Here is a 21,532-nt window from a genome sequence, read left to right on the forward strand (position 1 = left end):
CGGTCCTTTACCTCTCATCGAATCATAGCTTTTGCAACTTTGTACTTTATTACTTAATATAATTATTTTTATCTAACTCAACGCCATGTGTATCACAAAAACAAATCCAACTTTTACAAAAAATAAGACATTTTTTTATAAGGGGATAATTAAAAACGAAACACTATGATAATTTTAATTAAAGTAAAACAATTTTTTATTCTACATGCTGTATATGCACAATGTTGTATAATAAGAAATACACGATCACATTGTTATGGTAACTTTCTTTTAGCTGGCTCTTCGTGTACCCTGACTTGAAGCGTGGAACGCGGTCCGCATTTCCACACATTGCCATCCTTGTCAAGTATACTCGCGCTTGCCGTGACTTGATATTGTCCACCACTACTGTTTACGTTATTGTTGACATTAGTGGTATTACTTACACACGCTGTTGTAGTTGTACCCGGACTTCCTAGTGAAAGTAAGAATTCACAAGCGAAGAAATCGCGATGTGGCGTAACGGTTTGCTGTAGTTCGTTGGTATTAGAATCCTGCTAGTAAACATTATTTTTATGAACTCGGTATCAATATAGATATGTATAAAAAAAATTTACCGTTATAAATATATTTATTCATACCTTCTGATCCGAATTAATCTTAGATGGAGGCGAAGTAGAAATAGAAATACAAACAGCAGCAACAGAACGATAAAGAGAAGCGCGTCGACCATGTCGTAACACTCCTTCAACTTTTAACGCTAATTGACTTCCTTGAGGAACGGATACTGGTTCACCAAGAACACGAGGTTGCGGTGAGACAGACAACTTGACACTAGTTGCTTGCAAAGCTTGGAAATAATATCGAGGTATAGGTAATCTCATTTTTGGTCCAGCTAATAACATCACCTGTGAGACTAAGCAGTTTATTCTTGAATGACTAAGTGCAGCTGCCTTATTTTCACCTATATAGCTTGGCGCTAAACGACGTAACTCGGTGCAACAACGAGCCAGTTGACGCATTTCTACGGTATCGCCAAAATTAAAATTGACTTCGTTTTGTTGATACGTTTGAATTCCTGTACCGCCGCAAACACGCTCGACGCTATTCGCTAACAAACGACAAATTTCTTGTAATCTGTATATGGTAAGTCAAGTCAAAAACCATACTAAAGTTAATTATAAATTAGAAATCAAATACGTATTGGAAAGGATACGCTCGTATGTTTATTAATGATCCAGGATCAGCATCAAAAGCTGATTGATAAAGTTTCTGGTAGTTCTCCGCACAGTTTTTAAGTTCTTGAGCTGATTTCCTCAACTTTTGAATATACATTTTATAAGTATTATATGCAATAATGGGACTGAAAATGTAAGATAAAATAAGGTACCTGATTAGTAACACGTCCATATCGCTGTAGGTCATCTTTTGTAGTTAAAACTACTGTACATGTAATAGCAGGTGGTGGAGCTGTGCAAAGAGATCTAAAACATATTTATATTTATGTAATTTTTTAAAATTAGGTATAACAGTAATTTTATGATATTTATTCAAAGCACCTGCATGAATGTAAAAGTTGCACAATAGCTTGAAGAAATTCACACCGTAATTTCGAATATTCGCTAGCAAATTGTAAACTTCGTAATGGCGTACTAGCAGCTTTTAATGAAGCGCATGCACTCGCATAACGCGCAATAGCTCTGTTTAACTTTCCCACGGTATGAATTCTTTCTCTGCCCTCTATTTCTCCTGTTTTTTCACTGTAATTATTTGAGGAATAATAATATACTTCCATAAAATGAGTTATAGACAACAAATAGATACTAACATGAGAAAACTTTCAGCTTTCGTAACTAATTCCAAACCACATAACCAAAAGTGTAATTGTTCAGACGCAACTGTTTCCTTTAAACTCCTAAATATTTGAGTTGCTATCGTATGATGACCATATCTTGCGGCACTACGTGCAATTCGATATTTGGCCCAACCATCTACATTTTTAATAACCTCTTCTACTGCTTCCAAACATTCTGAATTCCATTCATATCCTCCCGTTATCATTTGAAAAAGTAGCGTGCATAACATTACCTTTGAGAAAACTTGTTTTATTTTATTTACCTTTTATGCATATATATATATTTCGTTTAACTTTACCTTCGTATGTACATGCACAGTTTGTTCAAGTTTTATTAATATGTCTGGTAAAAGTGGAAGTAATGTATTTTCACCTAAACTTCCGATAGCGCCCAATGCTTCGCATAAAGCAAGTGCTTGTTTCTCACTTTGTCCACCTTCTGCATGAGTATTGAAAAGTGTACTACCTATAGCATCGACAAATATTGAACAATGGCTAGGTTGAGCTTGACATAGTTTTACTGTTGAACGTAAACAAGCTTTTAACTGATATAAATACTTGTCATCCAATGCTAATAGTACAATCAAAGATTCCAAACAAGATACAACATCTTGTATACCATAAGCTGGCAAATTTTCTTCATAGCTATGAGTAAAAAGTTAAGATTTTGGTTAAAAATTCAGTTATACATAATTCAAGCTTTTCTATATTCTAACATCACAGATAAAAAAGTTATTAATTACATACCAATAACATGCAACTCTAGCTAAAATAGTAATTGCTTTCACTGCAATGAAAGGATCAGGAGAATAGCAAGCATTTACACATAATGATAGTAGGGGATTTCCCTCTTCCCTGTTTGCATCACATGTTACTGCACTCTGACTAAGTACCTAAATTAAATAATATCAAAAGTTTATTTGTAAATCCTAATATTTAAAAAATTTTCTTCCTTCATTGCTATTTTATGGATAAGTAATAACCTCGATTACGTCTAACGTTCGTATAAGAAGGTCTTTATTCCCAGCACCATCTTGTAGAAGTGTTGTAGTACTTTCTAAAATATAAAACCTATTTTTATTTATCATATAAAATTACCTATTTATTATATTTACCTATCAAATTATTAAGTGCGCCCTGTGGCCATAAATGTGCTCCTCTTCTTGCTAACGAATGCAGTAGATGTAAAGCATGGCGTTTGATAGTCAATCTTGGATCATCTTGCAGGTAACGTAATAAAAGAGCAACTTGTTGTGGAACATCAATTAATGTTGCAGAAGCTAGCGTACTTAAAGCGCTTAATGTAACTCTCACAAATTCAACAGCTGGATAGCTACCAAGGAGTTCCATACAAAGCTCATTCACCTTTAACAAATTTTTTATTAAAAAAATATTTGAATACTATTTAAAAGTTTAAAGTTTATATTTACATACCATTGAAGCTGTGAAAGTATCATGATGCATATATTGTAAAATAGGTATAAGTTGTAATTTCATTGATGCTGGCGTTGCTTGACCTCTAATCATGTCAGATATTTTGCTACACATGGAAACAGCAAATAATTTTGATTGTGCAGCAAACATTTGGGCAGCATATATTGCAGCTCCAACTTCAACTGAATCATGAGAGTCTAATGATCTTCTTATACTATGATGAACCTTATAAATTAAATAATGTTTCAGCTTTAAAGTTTATAAGATACAAATTAAGGTATAAAAATTAATAAAATTATACCTGTTGTCTTTCTGGTATAATACCAGCCACACTGCCTAATGTTCGCAAAGTCAAAGCTCTAGCAACAGGATCATTAGAATGTATAACACTATAAATACGTCTCACAAATTCATCAACATTTAAAATTTTATCTAAATGCTTCTCACTTTGTTGGCACACTCTAAGGACCCAAACACGTAAGAAATTGCTGCCAGTACGAAAAACTTCTGCCAATTTTAATAAAGAAGAATTTATTAATATAGGAAAAGGATATTTCTCGAATAATCGAGGAAATCGCACTATGGCTTCACATTGTTCGCCAATCTTTGTTGATCGTAAACCTAAAAAATATCTTTTACTTTTTAATAAGAACTGTAGAAAAATTGATTCGAGGTTAACTTGAAGACTATAAACATACCTTTATCTAATTCTATAAGTGCGGTATTTGCATCTTGTTCTGGTTCACCAAGTCCTGTATCATTAAACGCGTTCATTCGCATACCAATCATTATTTTCAAGGTATAAAGTTCAGTGAATAAGAAAGAATTAAATGAAACGTTTTCATTGAAGATCAACAAATCTAGAGTGCCTGTGTATAACGCCAAATTCAGCGTATTTGGAGTACACGTGCTTATATCTAATCTATACGTATATTATACGTAGAAAACAAAACCATATCTTTAAATGAAGGATTACAATCAATAAAATTTAAATAATGCTAGCATACGGCTAATGTATATATACGGCTCATAATAATGATAGCATACGGCTATTGTATAAACTTCTACAGTATTTAATCATGCATTTTTGAATTAAACTATCGTATACTGTTTTAATAAATTGCATTTTCTGTGGTAAAGAGGTATACAAATATTTTTTATTATCACTAATATCATGAAATTTATATTATTAATATTATTAATAAAAGTTAATTACGTATATCGCATATGTTTATTAAATCCGTACGAATCAATTTAAATAATTGAGAGTTACTGGTATGATACATCGAACGATTATCTCGTGCCAATATGTTCTATGTTCACACCAATGTAGTTGACAATTAAACTTCGACAAGTAAGGGCGTCGTATTTCTGCTTTTACAAAAATAAGAAAATAAAAGGAGAACTTTATACACAAGTCATATTTATAAAATAGTCAGCTCCATAAGGATACATTATTGAATAGAAAGCACATTTATCCGGCTGAACGATGGTGGATTATAGCAAATGGAAAGATATTGAGGTAGGAACCTTAGTTTTAGTCCAGTATACTTATGGAATATTCTAGAGTAATAGTAGAAATTCCAAAGCTATTTTTTATTTGTATACTTGACAAAAATATAAAATAATTATGAAATTTAGAAGCTGTCTAGAAGAAAAATTTTTCATCTGGGTATTTATTGCTTATAAATTGAGAAAAAATGAAGTACATTCTTCAGTACAAGCTTATTATACTAAATCTAATATTGTTCTTTTTTAATATTTATCTTTTTTTCTATTTTTCTCATTGAGTGTACTTGTTTATAATTAATATATTTATGTACCTAAAATAATTTATAAAGTATATTATATGTATAAGCAATGATATGTATGTATGATACTAAAATTTATACTTTTCAGATTTCAGACGATGAGGATGATACTCACCCAAACATTGATACACCATCATTATTTAGATGGCGTCATCAAGCAAGGGTTGAAAGAATGGAAGAAAGGAGACGCGAGCAAGAGGAGCATCAGAGGAAAAAGACAGAGTATGTTAATTTCTAAGCATAAAGTTACATACATAAATTATCCACAATAGTAATATGTATATTTAACCATCATCAATTTAAAAATTTATATTATTTATAGAACTCGACAAAAAATGAAAGAAACAGAGGAAAAAATTAAAAAATTGGAAAATGAACAAAAAGAAGCAGATTTAACCGAACTAAAAAAAATTTTGCAAGATCTTGAAAAAGAAGATTTAAAGATTAAAGAAAGGGAAGAGGAAATAAAGAAAAAAGAGAAATTAACACCTTGGAATGTTGATACTATTGGACAAGACGGTTTTACAAAAACAGTGATTAATAAGAGATCACCACGTAAGGGAGATGACAATGGGTTGTCAGATGAAGAGAAAGAAAAAAAAATGAAAGAATTTGCAAAAGAAAACGAAAAAAAGTTGAAAGAATTTGGTATGCTTGGAAGGTATGAAGATAGTAAGAAATTTTTACAAGATAATCCTCAGTTAGTGTGCGAAAATACTGCAAATTACTTGGTTATCTGGTGTATTAACCTAGAAATAGAAGAAGTAAGTATATATACATTTGAATGTTTGTAATAGATAATAGATAATGACATGAATTTGTTTTATTAATACGTTGTTAATTTCAGAAACATGATTTAATGGAACACGTTGCGCATCAATGTATATGTATGCAATATATTTTGGAATTATCAAAACAACTAGATGTTGATCCTAGAGCATGTGTAGGTTCCTTCTTTAGTCGTATTCAAAATGCTGAGTTAGAACATAGAAATTCTTTCGAAGATGAATTGAGAGCATTTAAAGAAAGAATACGTAAGAGAGCTGTTGAAAAAGTAGCAGATGCCCTTAAAGAAGCTGAGGAAGAGGAGAAAAAAGCGCGTCAAGGTCCAGGTGGTCTTGACCCACTTGAAGTATTTGAAAGTCTACCAGAGGTACAAGCAAATTTATTGTAAATGTTTCTACTTATTATTTTGGTATAGCATTTGTTTACTGCAATGTATTATTTTTAGCCTCTACAAAAATGCTTTGAAACCCAAGATCATGCTTTACTGCAAGAAACTTTAGCAGTGATGCCACGAAAAGAAGCATTCTATCACATGAAACGATGTGTTGATAGTGGTCTTTGGTTACCAGATGCAATGGCTAAAGAATTGATAGAGGCAGGAGTAACTGCGGATGATGCAGAGGCTAAAGAATTGATAGAAGGAGGAGTAGCTGCAGCTAATGCAGAAGCTAAAGATTTGATAGAGGAAGGAGTAACTGCGGACGATGTAGAAGAAACCTCGGCGGCCAATCCTGAATAACGCGTGTCTGTAAATTACATATGTTGACTTTCATGACTCATTTATGCAAGTATGTATATATATATATAAGTATATATATAAGAATATATATACATATATATATTCTTTAGTATCGTGAATATGTTATAATAAAATATTGTCATTAGACAATGAATACAACATTCTTATCTTCGTTGTCTTTTTCTTATTATAATAATATACTATGGTTATGCCTTGAATTACTTTAAGACTGAATCGTCACATAATTTCGAGTTATTATAGGAGGTGTGAATATTACAATTTGTTAATTAAACATGATAATTATTTAGTAAAACCTGATGCACTTTACCTTATATTTAGATTGAATAATTAAAAGTTACTTCTGATATGAATATTTACAAATATTAATATGTGTGTGTGTATATATATAAATCATAATTTGTTGCGTTACTTAAATATTTTGTATCTTCTTTTGGAATTATGTCATATGTACATTGAAAACTGTAAACAACTTAAAGTTGTAATGTAAATAAAGAAAATACATTTCACTGGCTCTTTTACGAATTTCCGAAATAACTTATGCAGTCCCGCGAAAATTTATCCATTTCGTATTTTAGTTTTAATTTCTTTCTCACAATAAAGATAAGTGTATAAAACTATAAATATATAGCATATTTAGGTTATTAATAATATACATAGATCAAGTACAATGAAGAATTACTTTTTTAAGTTTAAGAATTTACTTTGAATATATGTATATATTACTTTTATTAATTTTTAATATTGTGCTAACCTGTAGCAGTTTCATATAATTATTTTACGCGCCTATCGTCAAACGAGATATCGATATGTGGAATGGAATGATACGACAAGAAATCGACTTTCAACAGGAAATAGTAAATAATCGTATATCGAACCTGCTATCTTTTCTTCCTTTTCCGATATGACGTGCCACGGGTGTCAGGGTAATATTTTTCGTCTTTCATTCTCGTCATAATACGTTAGTTACAACGCCTGCGAAAATGCAAGCTGGTTTTCATTGGACCGGGTAAAACTATTTGTTTTATTAAAAATATTTTTTTTTTTATTTAATGTACCTAATATTTTTATAGTTTCAATTCGATCAAATTTGTCTTTTGTCTCTACCCAATCTGATGTAAAACGACAGCTTTTACATATTATGTTGCTATAAAATTGCTTATTCACTTTGCATGGTAACCATTAACTTTCATATAATATCCAAGATATCATACATAGTTTCATAATAACGTCCTAAGAAATAAGATTAAGTCTCTGAGCTCGAAAATAATATTATATATTCATGATTTCTATATGTGCATAAAAACATATTTCTGTATTTTTAAAGCCAAATTTTTCCTATATAGTGTCTTTATTCTTAAAGTGGGTTAAGTCAACATTAAATTTTACTACTACAATTGAATAATTACATTTTCTTCTACATTTTAAAGGATATTTCCTATAAAATGAGAAAAAATTGTTATAGCAAATTATATAAGTAAACGGATTTCATTGCATGATTACTCGATCACCGTAATTGCGCATATACAGACCAATAGAAAAACTCACAAGGCATTCTGGGTAAAATTTCTGTGAGTAATCAAAATGGCTGGCATACAACGATTTCCGTTTTCTGACTACGTTTTAATATAATTCATTAAAACGATATTTGTTTGAAAAATGGGCAGATAAAATTGTAGAATGTAAATATTTATTTTTGTAAAGGACCGTCTTCTTACAGATTTCGAAATTATGTTGATAAAATTTTTATCAGATTTACAGGGCGTTCATTTTACTAAGGGAAGTAGATAAAAGAAGGGTAGGGAGGAGTGTGCGCGCGCTGCATAGTGTAACGGTAGACGCCGGACGGTCGGGGAGGGCGAAAAAGCGAGACTAGTTCATAAAATGGCCGCCAAGCTCAGGCCCGTGAACATATAGTACGTGAAAATTCGTATCCTTTTGTATAATGTCGCGCATTTATGTGTCAATAATTGTTTAATACAACGGATACGTGTATACGCGACGGTTTAATTATTAAATTAACGTGATATTGTGCATGCTGTGTGTAATATTGAGATATCGGTGCGACGCGCAGACGGAACGATGCAGGTGAGTGGTCGGGTTCGAAAATTGTTTAAGTTTCAGCTTTTCGTCAATTATTTTTTAGCAATAATTGTTTATTTCCGTTGACAATATGAGCGTCAATGTTGTTTTAAAGAACAATTTGCGTGATATAGTCGCGGTGTTGTTTGGAATAGAGAAAAATCGCGTTGTCATATGAGTTTCATTGATCTACAAGGAGAAAAATCCTCGTAAAAACGAAAAAAACCACTGGAAATTTGTTTAAAAGGTTTTTGCGTATAGGGCGGGGTCTTACTGACCTTATGAGCTCAGAGACTTGTCTTCACTAAATCACAATTTTCTGCAATTTTACATAGTTTCCAGCTTCTTAATAACCTATAAAGTTTGTTTACATTCATTCATTTTGACATTTATCACTTAAAATGTCATTGTTCCACCATAATTTTCGTTAAAAATGATTCCTTGCATTCTCCTTTACCTTGGGTCCATGCTTATTCAAAAATTTTAAATAGACCCATTTTTGCAAATTAAGCTCAAAGATTGATACACATTCTCTGTATTATAGTTGAGACTGCATAGCACAATCACCTGCAAAAGCTCTAACAATTACATGCTTTTCACATGGAAAATATTTCATACATTCTGAGCTTTTTCCTTTAGGAGGAATCATTTCTTTGTATTTCAAGAATTTTTATATATTACAAATAATATCTGATTCTTTATTTATGATATGCTTTCCATAAAATTTGAATTTGTATGGACACAAGTACATCATATATTCATTTTCTGTTTACAAATAACCGCAAGATAATACATTTGTAACTTTGAATGTCATTTTTACTAGAATTGTATACAAATAAGGTATAAAATTAAGGAGGACAATGATTCTTATAAATGCAGGCCTTGCATTTGTCCTATGTTAGATATATTTTTATAGTTATATAATATTTAATATATAATACTGGATAATACATTTATCAAGATCTATATAACAAAACATAATATTAAAACATTCAAGAATAAGGATTGATTATATAAATATCATAAACAAGCTTATATCCCCTTGTGTTACTTAAATCTGAAGAAGTAAAATATAAAACTTCTTATGCAATGAGTATTTAAAATTTATTGTTTCTTAAGTTCGTAAGATATGATATAATTTTTACATACATATTATATACTGAAGTATATCTTTATTATATATAAGAGTTATTCATTGATGTTTATATTATTGTTAACGAAATAAGTATGGTATGATATTTTAAGTAGCTGTATTTTGGCTTTCATATTGCTACATAGTAGCAAAATACACACAATTTTAACATCTAAAACATTTCTTAATCTTATAGACAGTTTTGAAAAAAGTAAAGTTTGGAACCTATTGAAGAAACAAAACTTAGTCAAAATAACAGTACTTTTCATCTATAAAAGTTTTGTTTCTGTTATATAGAAGCACAAGGTGTTGTTGTATAACTGTAGATATAGATTGTTTTCATAAGATGTAATGTAATATAGGGTTTTTTTTCAAACAATATTGTGATTCACATGACAGAGTTGCATTTTGTATTTTGTGTTATTTTCAACATAAATTTGGTATTATTTATCTTTGTCAATCTTTTACTGCTAAACGTATTTAACTGTAGATGCAGATTACAAATACCATTTTGATATTGAAATTGATGATGGCTAAGATAGATTTATTGTGAAGTAAATTTAATTGTTTCCTTGTTCACTCGTATGCTGTTCAAGAAAAATATGTAAGTTTATTTAAGTGCATGATGTACTTGCTGAAATGTTCAATAAATCTGTATAGTACTTAAAATGTCGAATTACATTATTGTGAAATACCCATTATACCTTACGTAAGTTATTTACAGGAAATTATATGTTCCTTAGATTAATCATTTACAGAAAATTCTGCAGTACTCTTCTATCGATTCATGGTTTAAGATAGTTACATGCAATGCATAGCAAATGTTGAAAGAATACTTCATTTGTTCGAAGCTTGTGAACCTTCTTCCGGTTGAAGAATATTTTTCTTAAAGAATAGAATTTTCAATACATGTATGTAACTATCTTTCTATTTGATATTTAGTAGTAGTTTAATCTATATTAATGTAGATAACTAATTAAATGTTTTCTTTAGTAATATATAATTGAATGTAATCCAAAGATGCAAGATCAAATATGCTAAGTTCCTAATATTTTATTGTATTTTATTGCTTAGAAAGCATTTTAAAGACCCTGAAAATTAAGCATTTCTTAACTACAAAATGGTGGTCAAGAATTATAAAATGGAGGAAAGATCTTCCTGACAGATGGCACTGTTAATTTATCTGCGAGCTATGTTCTGAACATTAAAAGTATGCCAAGATATGGGAAAGATGTTGTTTTATTATCTTAAAAATATGCTAAAATAAATTTAAAGAACTGTTATATTAAAAGACATAAATAATACATTCAGAAAATTACTTATATTAGCATTAACGAATAAAAACTATTCCAAACAACACTGCGACTTATATATTTTTAAAGATAGGATAATGTTAGATTTGTCTGATTAAATTACAGAAAACGTTAGAGTTTGAGTCTGGTAAAGAATCTGGATCTGATTCTGAAAATGAAAGTAAAAGTGGTAGCTCTTCTTCAGAAAGCAATACAGGATCTGGTTCTGGATCAGAAAGGTACGTATTGGAACTACTATTATCTAATCTCTTCCTTTCAGAAAGTCCAAGACATAAGACAATGTGTTTATATAGTATTGCACAATTGTTACCAATATAATATGCTAATAATAGTAATCAATGCTTGATCATTAATGATGCCATATGATATTATTCCTTTATATAATGTGTGTTTGGCTTTCTGATATGTAAGGGATTATTTGACATGAATTACTTAACTTTGTGTATTGCTATAGCTTTATATAGCATTAACATTGCTTTGACAATCATGCTAATTTAATGTATCTCTTGAATTTTATATAAGCACAATCTTCAAGTTTCTGTTACTCATGCAATGTTTTCTTGTATATTGAAACAATTTAAACACTAGGTGAGCTAGTATCCTACTGCTTCTACTCATTTTACTTCTTATGATAATTTGTCCTAATAATATACATAGTATATGTTAATTTAGATTGTACAGAAAGGTAAAAAACAGGAATATTTTCACAAATACATATATTGAAATATAAATGCTCAAGAACAGAATTACTAATATTAAAATATCTAAAGTTACTTCAACTTATCTAAAGTTATTGCAGTTAATTAATATGCATTGACAAATAAACATTTACTCTATTAAATATATAATGCCTTTGAGCTTATTATCTGCATTTTTCACTCCAGACTATTCTATAACGAAAGATTACAAAATTATAGTTCGATATTCGATTAAGATCATCAATGAAATCACCAATAAAATTTGGGTTTTGCAATCAATCGTTGTTTTAAGTTAACAGTCGATATTTTATATTTGGAAAATTTGATGTTTATATATTTTATGAATTATAAACAATGATAGTGAAATAAAACATTGTCCGATTGCGAATGCAGTGACTCTAGCTCCTCAAGCGGTTCCGGGTCTGGATCAGGTTCTGATTCTGATAAATCAGAGAAGTCGGATACACCTGCACAAAGTGATAGCTTTCAGAGCAAAAGTTCAAATCACAGCACAGAAACAAAAGTTAGGCTTAAGAATGAGTCTAGTCGCGAGTGGGATGAGAATCCTGACATTTATGGAATCAGAAGATCTAGCCGTTCTAGGAAAGAGCCTGAAAGGCTTGCTACACAACGTGAAAGCGATAGCGATAGTCGCAAGAAATTTAAGAAAAAGGGGTAAGTAATATGAAAAAATTCAAATAATTATCGGAAATTGAAATTATAAGCTCTATAATCCTTTCAGTTCCTTATGAATTGAATTAATATAACTACATATAATAAATAAATGCAGTTTTATTATTTAGGTAATGGTAATTCAGAATTTGCATTTTTTAAAAGATAGTATTTTATAAATTTATGATAATTTACTTGAGCAAATATAAAAAATGAATATTTTAAAAATAATGATCATAAAATCGAAAATATTATAAGTCTTAATTTTTATAATTTAGAAAAGTGATATTTATTGGAAAAATGAATTTAGATAATATAATATACAAGTAGCTGTTATGTAGTACGTTTGTACCTTACAAATTCAGCTGTGATAATAATTCTATGAAGCTTTTATGTTAATTATGTATGCACTTTTCTGTGTTGCATATATTGTGTATCAATGTGCTTTTATATTTTTTATTCTTGATGTTTATATTTGTGTTTAATAAGCTTAGTGCTTCAAATAAATTTTTTCACTATAGCACTATTGTTTGTTTTCAATCTTATCTACAATTTTGTTTTGTTGAGTAAACTATTGCGTTGTATTAAATAATTTTATTATTTATTGCACCTTTAGTTTGTGCTACATATCTATTCATATGCACTTACGTAATTTACAAAAAGAACTATTTAATAAGTATGGAATCTTTCACTTGAATTTGTGTTAGATTACCTGCATGTATATATATGAAATCATATCAATATGCTATAGCAAAATACCACTTAGAAATCTTATGTTCTTATTACTAAAAGTAAGTAAAAATTATTACACCAGAAAAAGAACATGTGTTCCTTGTTATATATTACAGTTTTAATAAATTACACAGCAAATTGCTGTATTAATTATTAGATAATTATTCATTAATATTTTATCGAAGAGAACATTTTTATATCAAGCATGTGAATTAACCTGTATTTATTATTGAAAATTAGAAGCAAGATTTTAATAAGTATAATTTAAATATATCATTGAAATAATAAACTTATATGATAAAAGTATCAAACAATGAAGTTTATAAAAGTATTTCATTTTTTCATTATTATAATATTTCTTATATTGTTAAATACACATGTACTAGCATTGTTTTCTTTTTTTTTTGCAGTTCACATAATTCATGGAACTCAGACAGTTCCGATTCTGAATCTGATGATATTGAAAGCAGAAGACCACCGCCTAGTAAATCGTTGAATAGGCGCGCGGCACAAAAAGCCAAAGAAAAGGCAAGGACGCGGAAGAAAAGAATTTCAGAATCATCTGAAAATTCTTCTTTTGATAGTGATGATAACAGGAGGTTTATTTTATTTTTCAAAAATAAAATACCATAAAATACTTTAATACCATATAATACTAATTAATTAATATTAACTCAAATCTGTTAGACAAGTTACAAGAAGAACTGGGACTGCTATTAGTTACAAAGAGGAAAGTGAAGAGAGAACTGATAGCGAAGATCTTGTAGAAATTGAAGAAGGTAGTACTGCAAATGTAGAACCAGATAATGCAGAAACAATTGAACGGATTTTGGGACAAAGAGTTGGTAAAAAAGGAGGTTGGTAAACTGTAAATTGCAAAATAATCACAAACGTGAATTATTTTTTCAGATATTCTTCTATAGCATATCCTCCTTTAGTTACAGGAAATGTTACAACAATTTATGCTGTGGAAGAGAATGGCAATCCAAATCCAGAAGATTTGTCTAATGAAGAAACTGAATTGCAATATTCAATAAAATGGAAGGGATGGTCTCATATACATAATACATGGGAATCAGAAGAGTCATTGAAGGCACAAAAAGTAAAAGGATTAAAAAAATTAGATAATTTTATTAAACGAGAACGGGAAATCAAACAGTGGAGGGATTATGCTGGACCCGAAGATATAGATTACTTTGAATGCCAATTAGAACTTCAACAAGATCTCCTAAAAAGTTATAATAATGTTGAAAGAATTATTGCTGAATATAACAAACCTGATTCAGATCATCCAGATTATTATTGTAAATGGGAAAGTTTACCTTATGCTGAGGCTACATGGGAAGATGGAATATTGATTGTTAAAAAATGGCCAGAAAAAATAAAAGAATTTCGTGAAAGAGAAGAGTCAAAGAGAACACCGAGCAAACATTGTAAAGTCCTTAAATCCAGACCCAAATTCCACCAATTAAAAGGACAACCAGACTATATGGGGAAAGGTAGAGATTTGACTCTTAGAGACTATCAAATGGATGGATTAAACTGGATGATCCATTCTTGGTGCAAAGAGAATAGTGTTATTTTAGCAGACGAAATGGGTCTTGGTAAAACTATACAAACAATATGCTTCCTGTATTATTTATTCCACACACATCAGCTTCATGGGCCATTTTTATTAGTGGTGCCCCTTTCGACTATGACTTCCTGGCAAAGAGAAATGTCACAATGGGCACCAGATATGAATTTTGTTACATATCTGGGTGACGTTACTTCCCGTAATGTTATTAGAGAGTATGAGTGGTGTTATAGCTCAAAGAGATTAAAATTTAACGCCATACTCACGACATATGAAATAGTACTTAAGGATAAGGCGTTTCTGGGTGCCTTAAATTGGGCCGTGTTGTTAGTAGATGAAGCTCATCGATTAAAGAACGATGATTCGCTCTTGTATAAAGCTCTCGCTGAATTTCATACGAATCACCGGCTCTTAATAACTGGTACTCCATTACAAAACAGCTTAAAAGAATTATGGGCCTTACTACACTTCATAATGCCTACCAAATTTAGTTCATGGGAAGAATTTGAAAAAGAGCATGATAATGCAGCTCAAAAAGGATATTCCAAATTACATAAACAATTAGAACCATTTATTTTGCGACGTGTTAAGAAAGATGTAGAAAAATCTCTACCTGCTAAAGTTGAACAAATATTACGAGTAGAAATGACATCTTTGCAGAAACAATATTATAAATGGATATTAACCAAAAATTACAATGCATTACGGAAAGGTGTTAAAGGTTCTACAATGACTTTCTTAAATATTGTTATTGAATTAAAGAAATGCTGTAACCACGCTTTTCTTACAAAACCTACTGAAAGTGAAAGAAAAGACAACAATGAAGATTATTTACAGCAACTAATTCGCGGTTCTGGAAAATTAGTTCTTCTTGATAAATTATTAGTGAGATTACGAGAAACAGGTCATAGAGTCTTAATATTTAGTCAAATGGTCAGGATGTTAGATATTCTTGGGGAATATCTACAAAAAAGACATTTTCCATTCCAAAGATTAGATGGAAGTATAAAAGGAGAACTACGAAAACAAGCATTAGATCATTTTAATGCCGAGGGATCGCAAGATTTTTGCTTTTTATTATCAACAAGAGCAGGTGGTCTTGGTATCAACCTTGCTACCGCTGATACTGTCATTATTTTTGATTCAGATTGGAATCCACAAAATGATTTACAAGCACAAGCTAGAGCACATCGTATTGGACAAAAAAATCAGGTAAATATTTACCGCTTAGTAACAAAAAATTCTGTAGAAGAGGAAATAGTAGAAAGAGCAAAGCAAAAAATGGTTCTGGATCATCTTGTAATTCAACGGATGGATACAACTGGTCGAACAGTATTAGATAAAAAAAGTGCAGGGACCAATAACAATCCATTTAATAAAGAAGATCTAAATGCTATTTTAAAATTTGGAGCTGAAGATTTATTTAAAGATGAAGAGGACGGAGATGAAGAACCTACTTGCGATATTGATGAAATTCTGAGGAGAGCAGAAACGAGAGATGAAGGACCTTCAACAGTTGGAGATGAACTGTTATCAGCATTTAAAGTTGCTAGTTTTGCTGCATTCGAAGAAGAATCCGAACCAGTTAATCAACCTAATGATAATGATGATGAGAGTAAAGATTGGGCCGAAATTATTCCTGAAAATTTCAGAAAAAAAGTTGAAGAAGAAGAAAAATCAAAAGAAATGGAAGATCTATACTTACCTCCAAGAAGTCGAAAAACATTGCAGCAAATTAATCAAAGTGGAGAAGGAAAAGGAAGAAAACGGAAGAAACTTTCTGCCGATGATAGTGAAGAAGGAGAGGATTCTGGAAGTGATGCTGAAGGTAGTGATGATGAGCGTCCTAAAAAAAGAGGTAGACCAAGGGTTACGCCACGAGAAAACATTAAAAGTTTCACTGATGCAGAGATACGAAGGTTTGTTAAAAGCTATAAGAAATTCCCTGCACCATTGAAACGATTAGATGATATTGCGGCAGATGCAGAATTGCAAGAAAAGCCAATGTCAGAATTACGCTTCTTAGGAGATCAACTAAAATCTAGATGCGAAGCTTGTTTATCTGAGTTTGAAAGTACCGCAAAAGAGAATAAAGGTGACGAAGAGGGTAAAGGTCCTGGTCGTAAGAGAGGCAGAGGACCTACATTTAAAATTGGTGGAGTTATGGTAAATGCAAAATCTTTCTCTGCCGCGGTAAAGGAATTAGAGCCTCTAGAACAAGCTTTACCATCGGATTCGGAACAACGATCTAATTGGCATATTGATATCAAATTGAAACCGGCAAATTTGGATTGTGATTGGAGCTCTGAAGATGATTCTAGGCTTTTAAGAGGTATATACCAACATGGCATGGGTTCATGGGAAGCCATAAAAATGGATAATAATTTGAAACTGGGTGATAAACTTCTCCCAAATGGTAGCAAACTTCAATTTAAAAAAATAAACACTCGAGCCGAATATCTACTAAAAGTACTCAAAAAACAAATTGACTCCAAATTAGGAGTGACTAAAGCAAGAAAACCAAGAAAACCAAAAGAAACAAAAACTGCAATTACAAAAGAAATTATAGAGGAAAATGATAGTTCAGGAGAAGAAAGTAATAAGTCTAAATCCAAAGCCGAAAAGCCATCCACAAAGAAAGAAGAAGAGGTTGTTGTAAAGAAAGAAACTAAAGAAGAAGTAGAAGAGATAGTTGAAGAAAAGAAAAAGGAGAAAAAAACTAAAAAGGAGAAAAAAGAAAATAAAAAAGCTAAGAAAGCAAAACAAACAGCGGGACCTATGCATTTTACTGCTAATAATGAACCAAGAGCTCTTGATGTTCTTGGCGATTTGGATCCTTCTATATTTAACGAGTGCAAAGAAAAGATGAGACCAGTAAAAAAGGCGCTTAAGGCTTTGGATAGACCAGACCAGTCTTTAAGTGAAGCGGAGCAAGTCGCTCACACGAGACAGTGTCTTGTACAAATTGGAAACCAAATTAACACTTGTCTAGAAGAATATAGAGATCCTGAACAAATCAAAGAATGGAGAAGTAATTTATGGTATTTTGTATCTAAATTTACAGAATTCGATGCGAAGAAACTTTATAAATTGTATAAACATGCGACAAAAAAAGGAGGTGAAAGTAATACAAGTGCTACGTCTAGTCCAGAAAAGAAAGAAGAACCAAGTAATGTAAAGAAGCACTCCGAAAAACATATCGATAAACAATTAGAAAGTATTAAAGAAAGTAGATCACAAAAACGAAAACTCGAAGATATGGAAGAAAATTCAAATAATAGCAGCACACAGAATAAGAAACATCTCTCGATTATATCTGCTGTAAACAGTATCAGCAATACATCTGCAGTTACTATTGGCGCTACTACCATTACTCCCATTACATCGACTCCAAATTCTACTTCAGGTACCACTAATAGTGTAGACACGCCGCGACACAAAGAAAAAGAATCAAAACATAAAGACATGAAAAGAGATCGAGAACGTGATAGGGATAGGGATAGAGTACATGGTGATAGAAATATGGACAGGATGAGTGGAAGTAAAGATGAGAGAATTAGGAGAGATAGCGGCAGTTATAGTATAAGTGGACACTATAGTGGAAGCAGAGAGGATGACCATTGGTTATCCCGTGACGGAAGAGATATGCGAGATGGAAGGTATGTATAATCAGTGTGATAGAAACAGTACAGATTCGTTTTTGTATAATACAATATATAATTTAGATTATCAATACCTAGATTTGGGGATCATAAACGTGACCGGTTTGATTCTTATGGACGGATGTCTAGTGGATATCATCGTGACAGAGATCGAGATCGCGATCGTAATATCCATATGAATGACAAACGGAGGTAAGTTATAAATTTAAAATGAAATGAATAAATGAATAAATGAAAAAAGATTTTCAATAAAAATAATGATGAAATTCGTGTTTAGTGATTATTATAGATATCCATCAGGACCGCCCAGTTATGGATACGGCCCAGGAGGATATGGCGGCGGAGGCGGCGGTGGTTATCCTCCATCTGATATTCCTCCGAGCCATTTTAGAGGACGAGGTTATTCTGGAGATAATTATCCCAGCGAATGGCGACCGAACAAGGATTATAGACGTGACTACGATAGAAGACCACCTCCACCAAATGCTAACTCCTAGTGCTCCTTCCTTATTACCATCCTTGAATGCGTTGTTGAGCGGCTGTAATTTCGATGGAGCCTTGTGTTGTTTTACCTGACTGAGCATTTTATATCATGCTCCTTTAAACGCGGTTATTGTTTAAACGCGAAATTCTTTACACAGTTTATTCTGTGATTTAGTACTACTTGTGACTTGTACCTATGTATAAAGTTTATTCCACTGCTTATTTAATATGCAAGAATTCTACCAGGATTGAATGATCTTTTTAAGATTTTTGAGGAGAGATGTGAAAATAATGAGTTTATAAATATTCTTAGTACATAATTAATAATTTTTTTAAATATATCGGGTCTCTTGAAAAGAGTGATGCTAAAATTTTAAGTTTCTATTCGTTAATATTTCCCGATATGTAAGAAATTATGTTTATGTATCTGAGTCTGTTTTATTACAGTGCAATTATTGTAAGATTTGATAACGAACTAAGATCAAATTAATGTGTTTGTAGTGTATATTATTAAGTACAGTGTTAAAATATGTACTTTAAAATGTATGCCTTCCCAAATCGCATATAACATATTTTGCATTTTCGATACTTATCATTAATGTTCAATGGATGTATAGCTTATATACAGTTATTCACCACTTCAAACTATACTATGTTTTAACATGAGTCTTCAAACTTTCATGATTGATTTATCGTTTAATAATTAATCTTACATTAACCGATATTTTATTGCACTGCGATAGGTATTAAAGTAATGATGTCTTATTTTATATGATATCTGCAAAAATTGTACAAATTAGTCAACATTATATAAATTTTCTATTAACTGAAAACCCAAAAAAATTTTACATCAAAAGAAATATGTAGAATGACATCATTTTGTGGTGGTACGCAACGTACATGAGCTATATTATCGTACTACGCATGTATTTATTGTAAAATTAGGAACAAAACTACAAATATGATATTTGCTAACAGATGATTACATTCTTAAAAGAGAAAACAAATATTAACTTTCTCCTCTTTTATAGAATTTATACTTTCGCAATTGAATAGGTAGATAAGAATTCTATTTTTCGTTCATTCTTTTAAAGTACTATAGTTTTGTACTTTATCAAAAACAATGTGAAATATTGTAAATATTAGAATAAGGAGATAGTTATATTCGATGTATATTTAACTCTGGAATTAATGGAATAGTATTCTGCTTTCTTGTAGAAAGAATAAACAAAAGGCTAGACCCCTCAGTCTTGCATCAGTTAAAAGTTATTGAATATAACTATGATATTGTGATTAAACGGAAAGGATATGAGTTTTTAATTATTCAACGATCAATATGTCTAAAAGAGTATGAACATGGTTCTTGATCTTAAGTTGTGATAACGATTTGTAAAGTACGTAAGTTTTTGCGAAAACTTTGTATTTTATCACTTTTTCCATTAGAACATTATCAAAAATATTAATTGCGCTCCATTTTCGTAAGAAATATTTACGAATTTTATATTCATAAAAAAAAATGAAAGTCATAAGCTTTTTGTATGTATGCATTAATTATTTTTCAACCTAAAAATCACGTAAACGCTAAATATTTTTTTTCATCACCTGAGATTGCTTGGATCGCCTTTATTGGGCTATAAAATAACAAAAATTATTTTATAGATTATTTTATTCATATAAGATGAATTTCTTAACAGTAAAAATTTATAATTTTAGCGTGCATTTCTGTAAATAATAGTGTATACATGTGATGATATATAGCCAGGAGAAAGCAGAATTGTACACACGTTAACGATATTTCGTGTCTTACGTATACATAAAACAAAGTACATTGAAATTAAATCACAATAGAAATTTGCTAGTTTAGGTTTTTAATTGCAAAGTGATATTCTAAACAGTGAGCTATTTACATATAATTTATTATTAGCCGAATACAGACTACAAGTAATAAAACAAAAGATTATTGTAAATATAAATTAAGAAAAATAAATGATGTAGTAGAATAATTTAATATTGTATAATTGAAATAGGACAATTACGGTAATGCATTTTATTACTTTTTAGAAACATAAATGAAAGTTTTTGATGACATACAAGCCATTCTAAAAATTAATTCCTTTGACTATTTGCTAGAATTATTCTTTAACATATTTATTAGTATAAATGAGGGAGATCCTTTAAATATGTATTTAAATAATGGGAATGGGAAACAACGGTTGGTTGTTAACATTTTATTCATTTTATTCATTTTATTCATAATATAATAATAACAATATTTTGTAATTACGAATATTTTCTAAGTTACAATGATTAATAATAAAATATAAATATTAATGCACAAAATATGAAATTATAATAGTTTATAATTGCCGGTTTTGACATGTAAATTCATAGATATATGTACATACATATATAAAATACAATACGTATTATACTAATAAAACACATTATCAAATGCAAATGCATCGAAGTAAGTATCTCTGTACAAGATAATATTATATTTTCAATTTTTGAAAATAATTTTTATAGTTAAAAGTTTGTATTTGATGTATAAAAACAGCAG

General features: G+C 30.5%; 3 protein-coding genes across 4 annotated transcripts; 2 read left to right on the plus strand and 1 right to left on the minus strand.

Annotated features, from left to right (window-relative positions):
* Positions 1-172: 172 nt before the first annotated feature.
* LOC132907656 (integrator complex subunit 7) lies at positions 173-4,258 on the minus strand. The gene is made up of 13 exons (XM_060960946.1): positions 3,967-4,258; positions 3,570-3,889; positions 3,269-3,493; positions 2,950-3,199; positions 2,818-2,891; positions 2,582-2,727; positions 2,134-2,479; positions 1,808-2,067; positions 1,539-1,739; positions 1,370-1,463; positions 1,196-1,299; positions 621-1,116; positions 173-533 (listed from the first exon to the last, which is right to left on the minus strand). The coding sequence occupies exons 1-13, from the start codon at positions 4,055-4,057 to the stop codon at positions 255-257; spliced, it is 2,886 nt and encodes a 961-aa protein (XP_060816929.1). The 5' UTR covers positions 4,058-4,258; the 3' UTR covers positions 173-254.
* A 138-nt stretch (positions 4,259-4,396) lies between these two features.
* Positions 4,397-7,131, plus strand: LOC132907665 (hsp90 co-chaperone Cdc37). Its single transcript, XM_060960971.1, has 5 exons — positions 4,397-4,790; positions 5,168-5,301; positions 5,402-5,843; positions 5,927-6,232; positions 6,311-7,131. Exons 1-5 carry the CDS (start codon positions 4,758-4,760, stop codon positions 6,602-6,604), a joined length of 1,209 nt encoding a protein of 402 aa, XP_060816954.1. The 5' UTR covers positions 4,397-4,757; the 3' UTR covers positions 6,605-7,131.
* Positions 7,132-8,562: 1,431 nt separating this feature from the next.
* Positions 8,563-20,975, plus strand: LOC132907655 (chromodomain-helicase-DNA-binding protein 1). Of its 2 annotated transcripts, XM_060960944.1 has the most exons (8): positions 8,563-8,710; positions 11,255-11,367; positions 12,241-12,522; positions 13,662-13,850; positions 13,939-14,108; positions 14,190-18,486; positions 18,568-18,681; positions 18,767-20,975. In XM_060960944.1, exons 1-8 carry the CDS (start codon positions 8,705-8,707, stop codon positions 18,984-18,986), a joined length of 5,391 nt encoding a protein of 1,796 aa, XP_060816927.1. In that variant the 5' UTR covers positions 8,563-8,704; the 3' UTR covers positions 18,987-20,975. The 2 variants fall into 2 exon arrangements, with proteins under 2 accessions (XP_060816927.1, XP_060816928.1); XM_060960945.1 differs by lacking the exon at positions 12,241-12,522.
* The last annotated feature ends 557 nt before the right edge of the window (positions 20,976-21,532 follow it).

This window comes from Bombus pascuorum, chromosome 6 (assembly GCF_905332965.1).
Source record: "Bombus pascuorum chromosome 6, iyBomPasc1.1, whole genome shotgun sequence".
NCBI lineage: Eukaryota > Metazoa > Arthropoda > Insecta > Hymenoptera > Apidae > Bombus > Bombus pascuorum.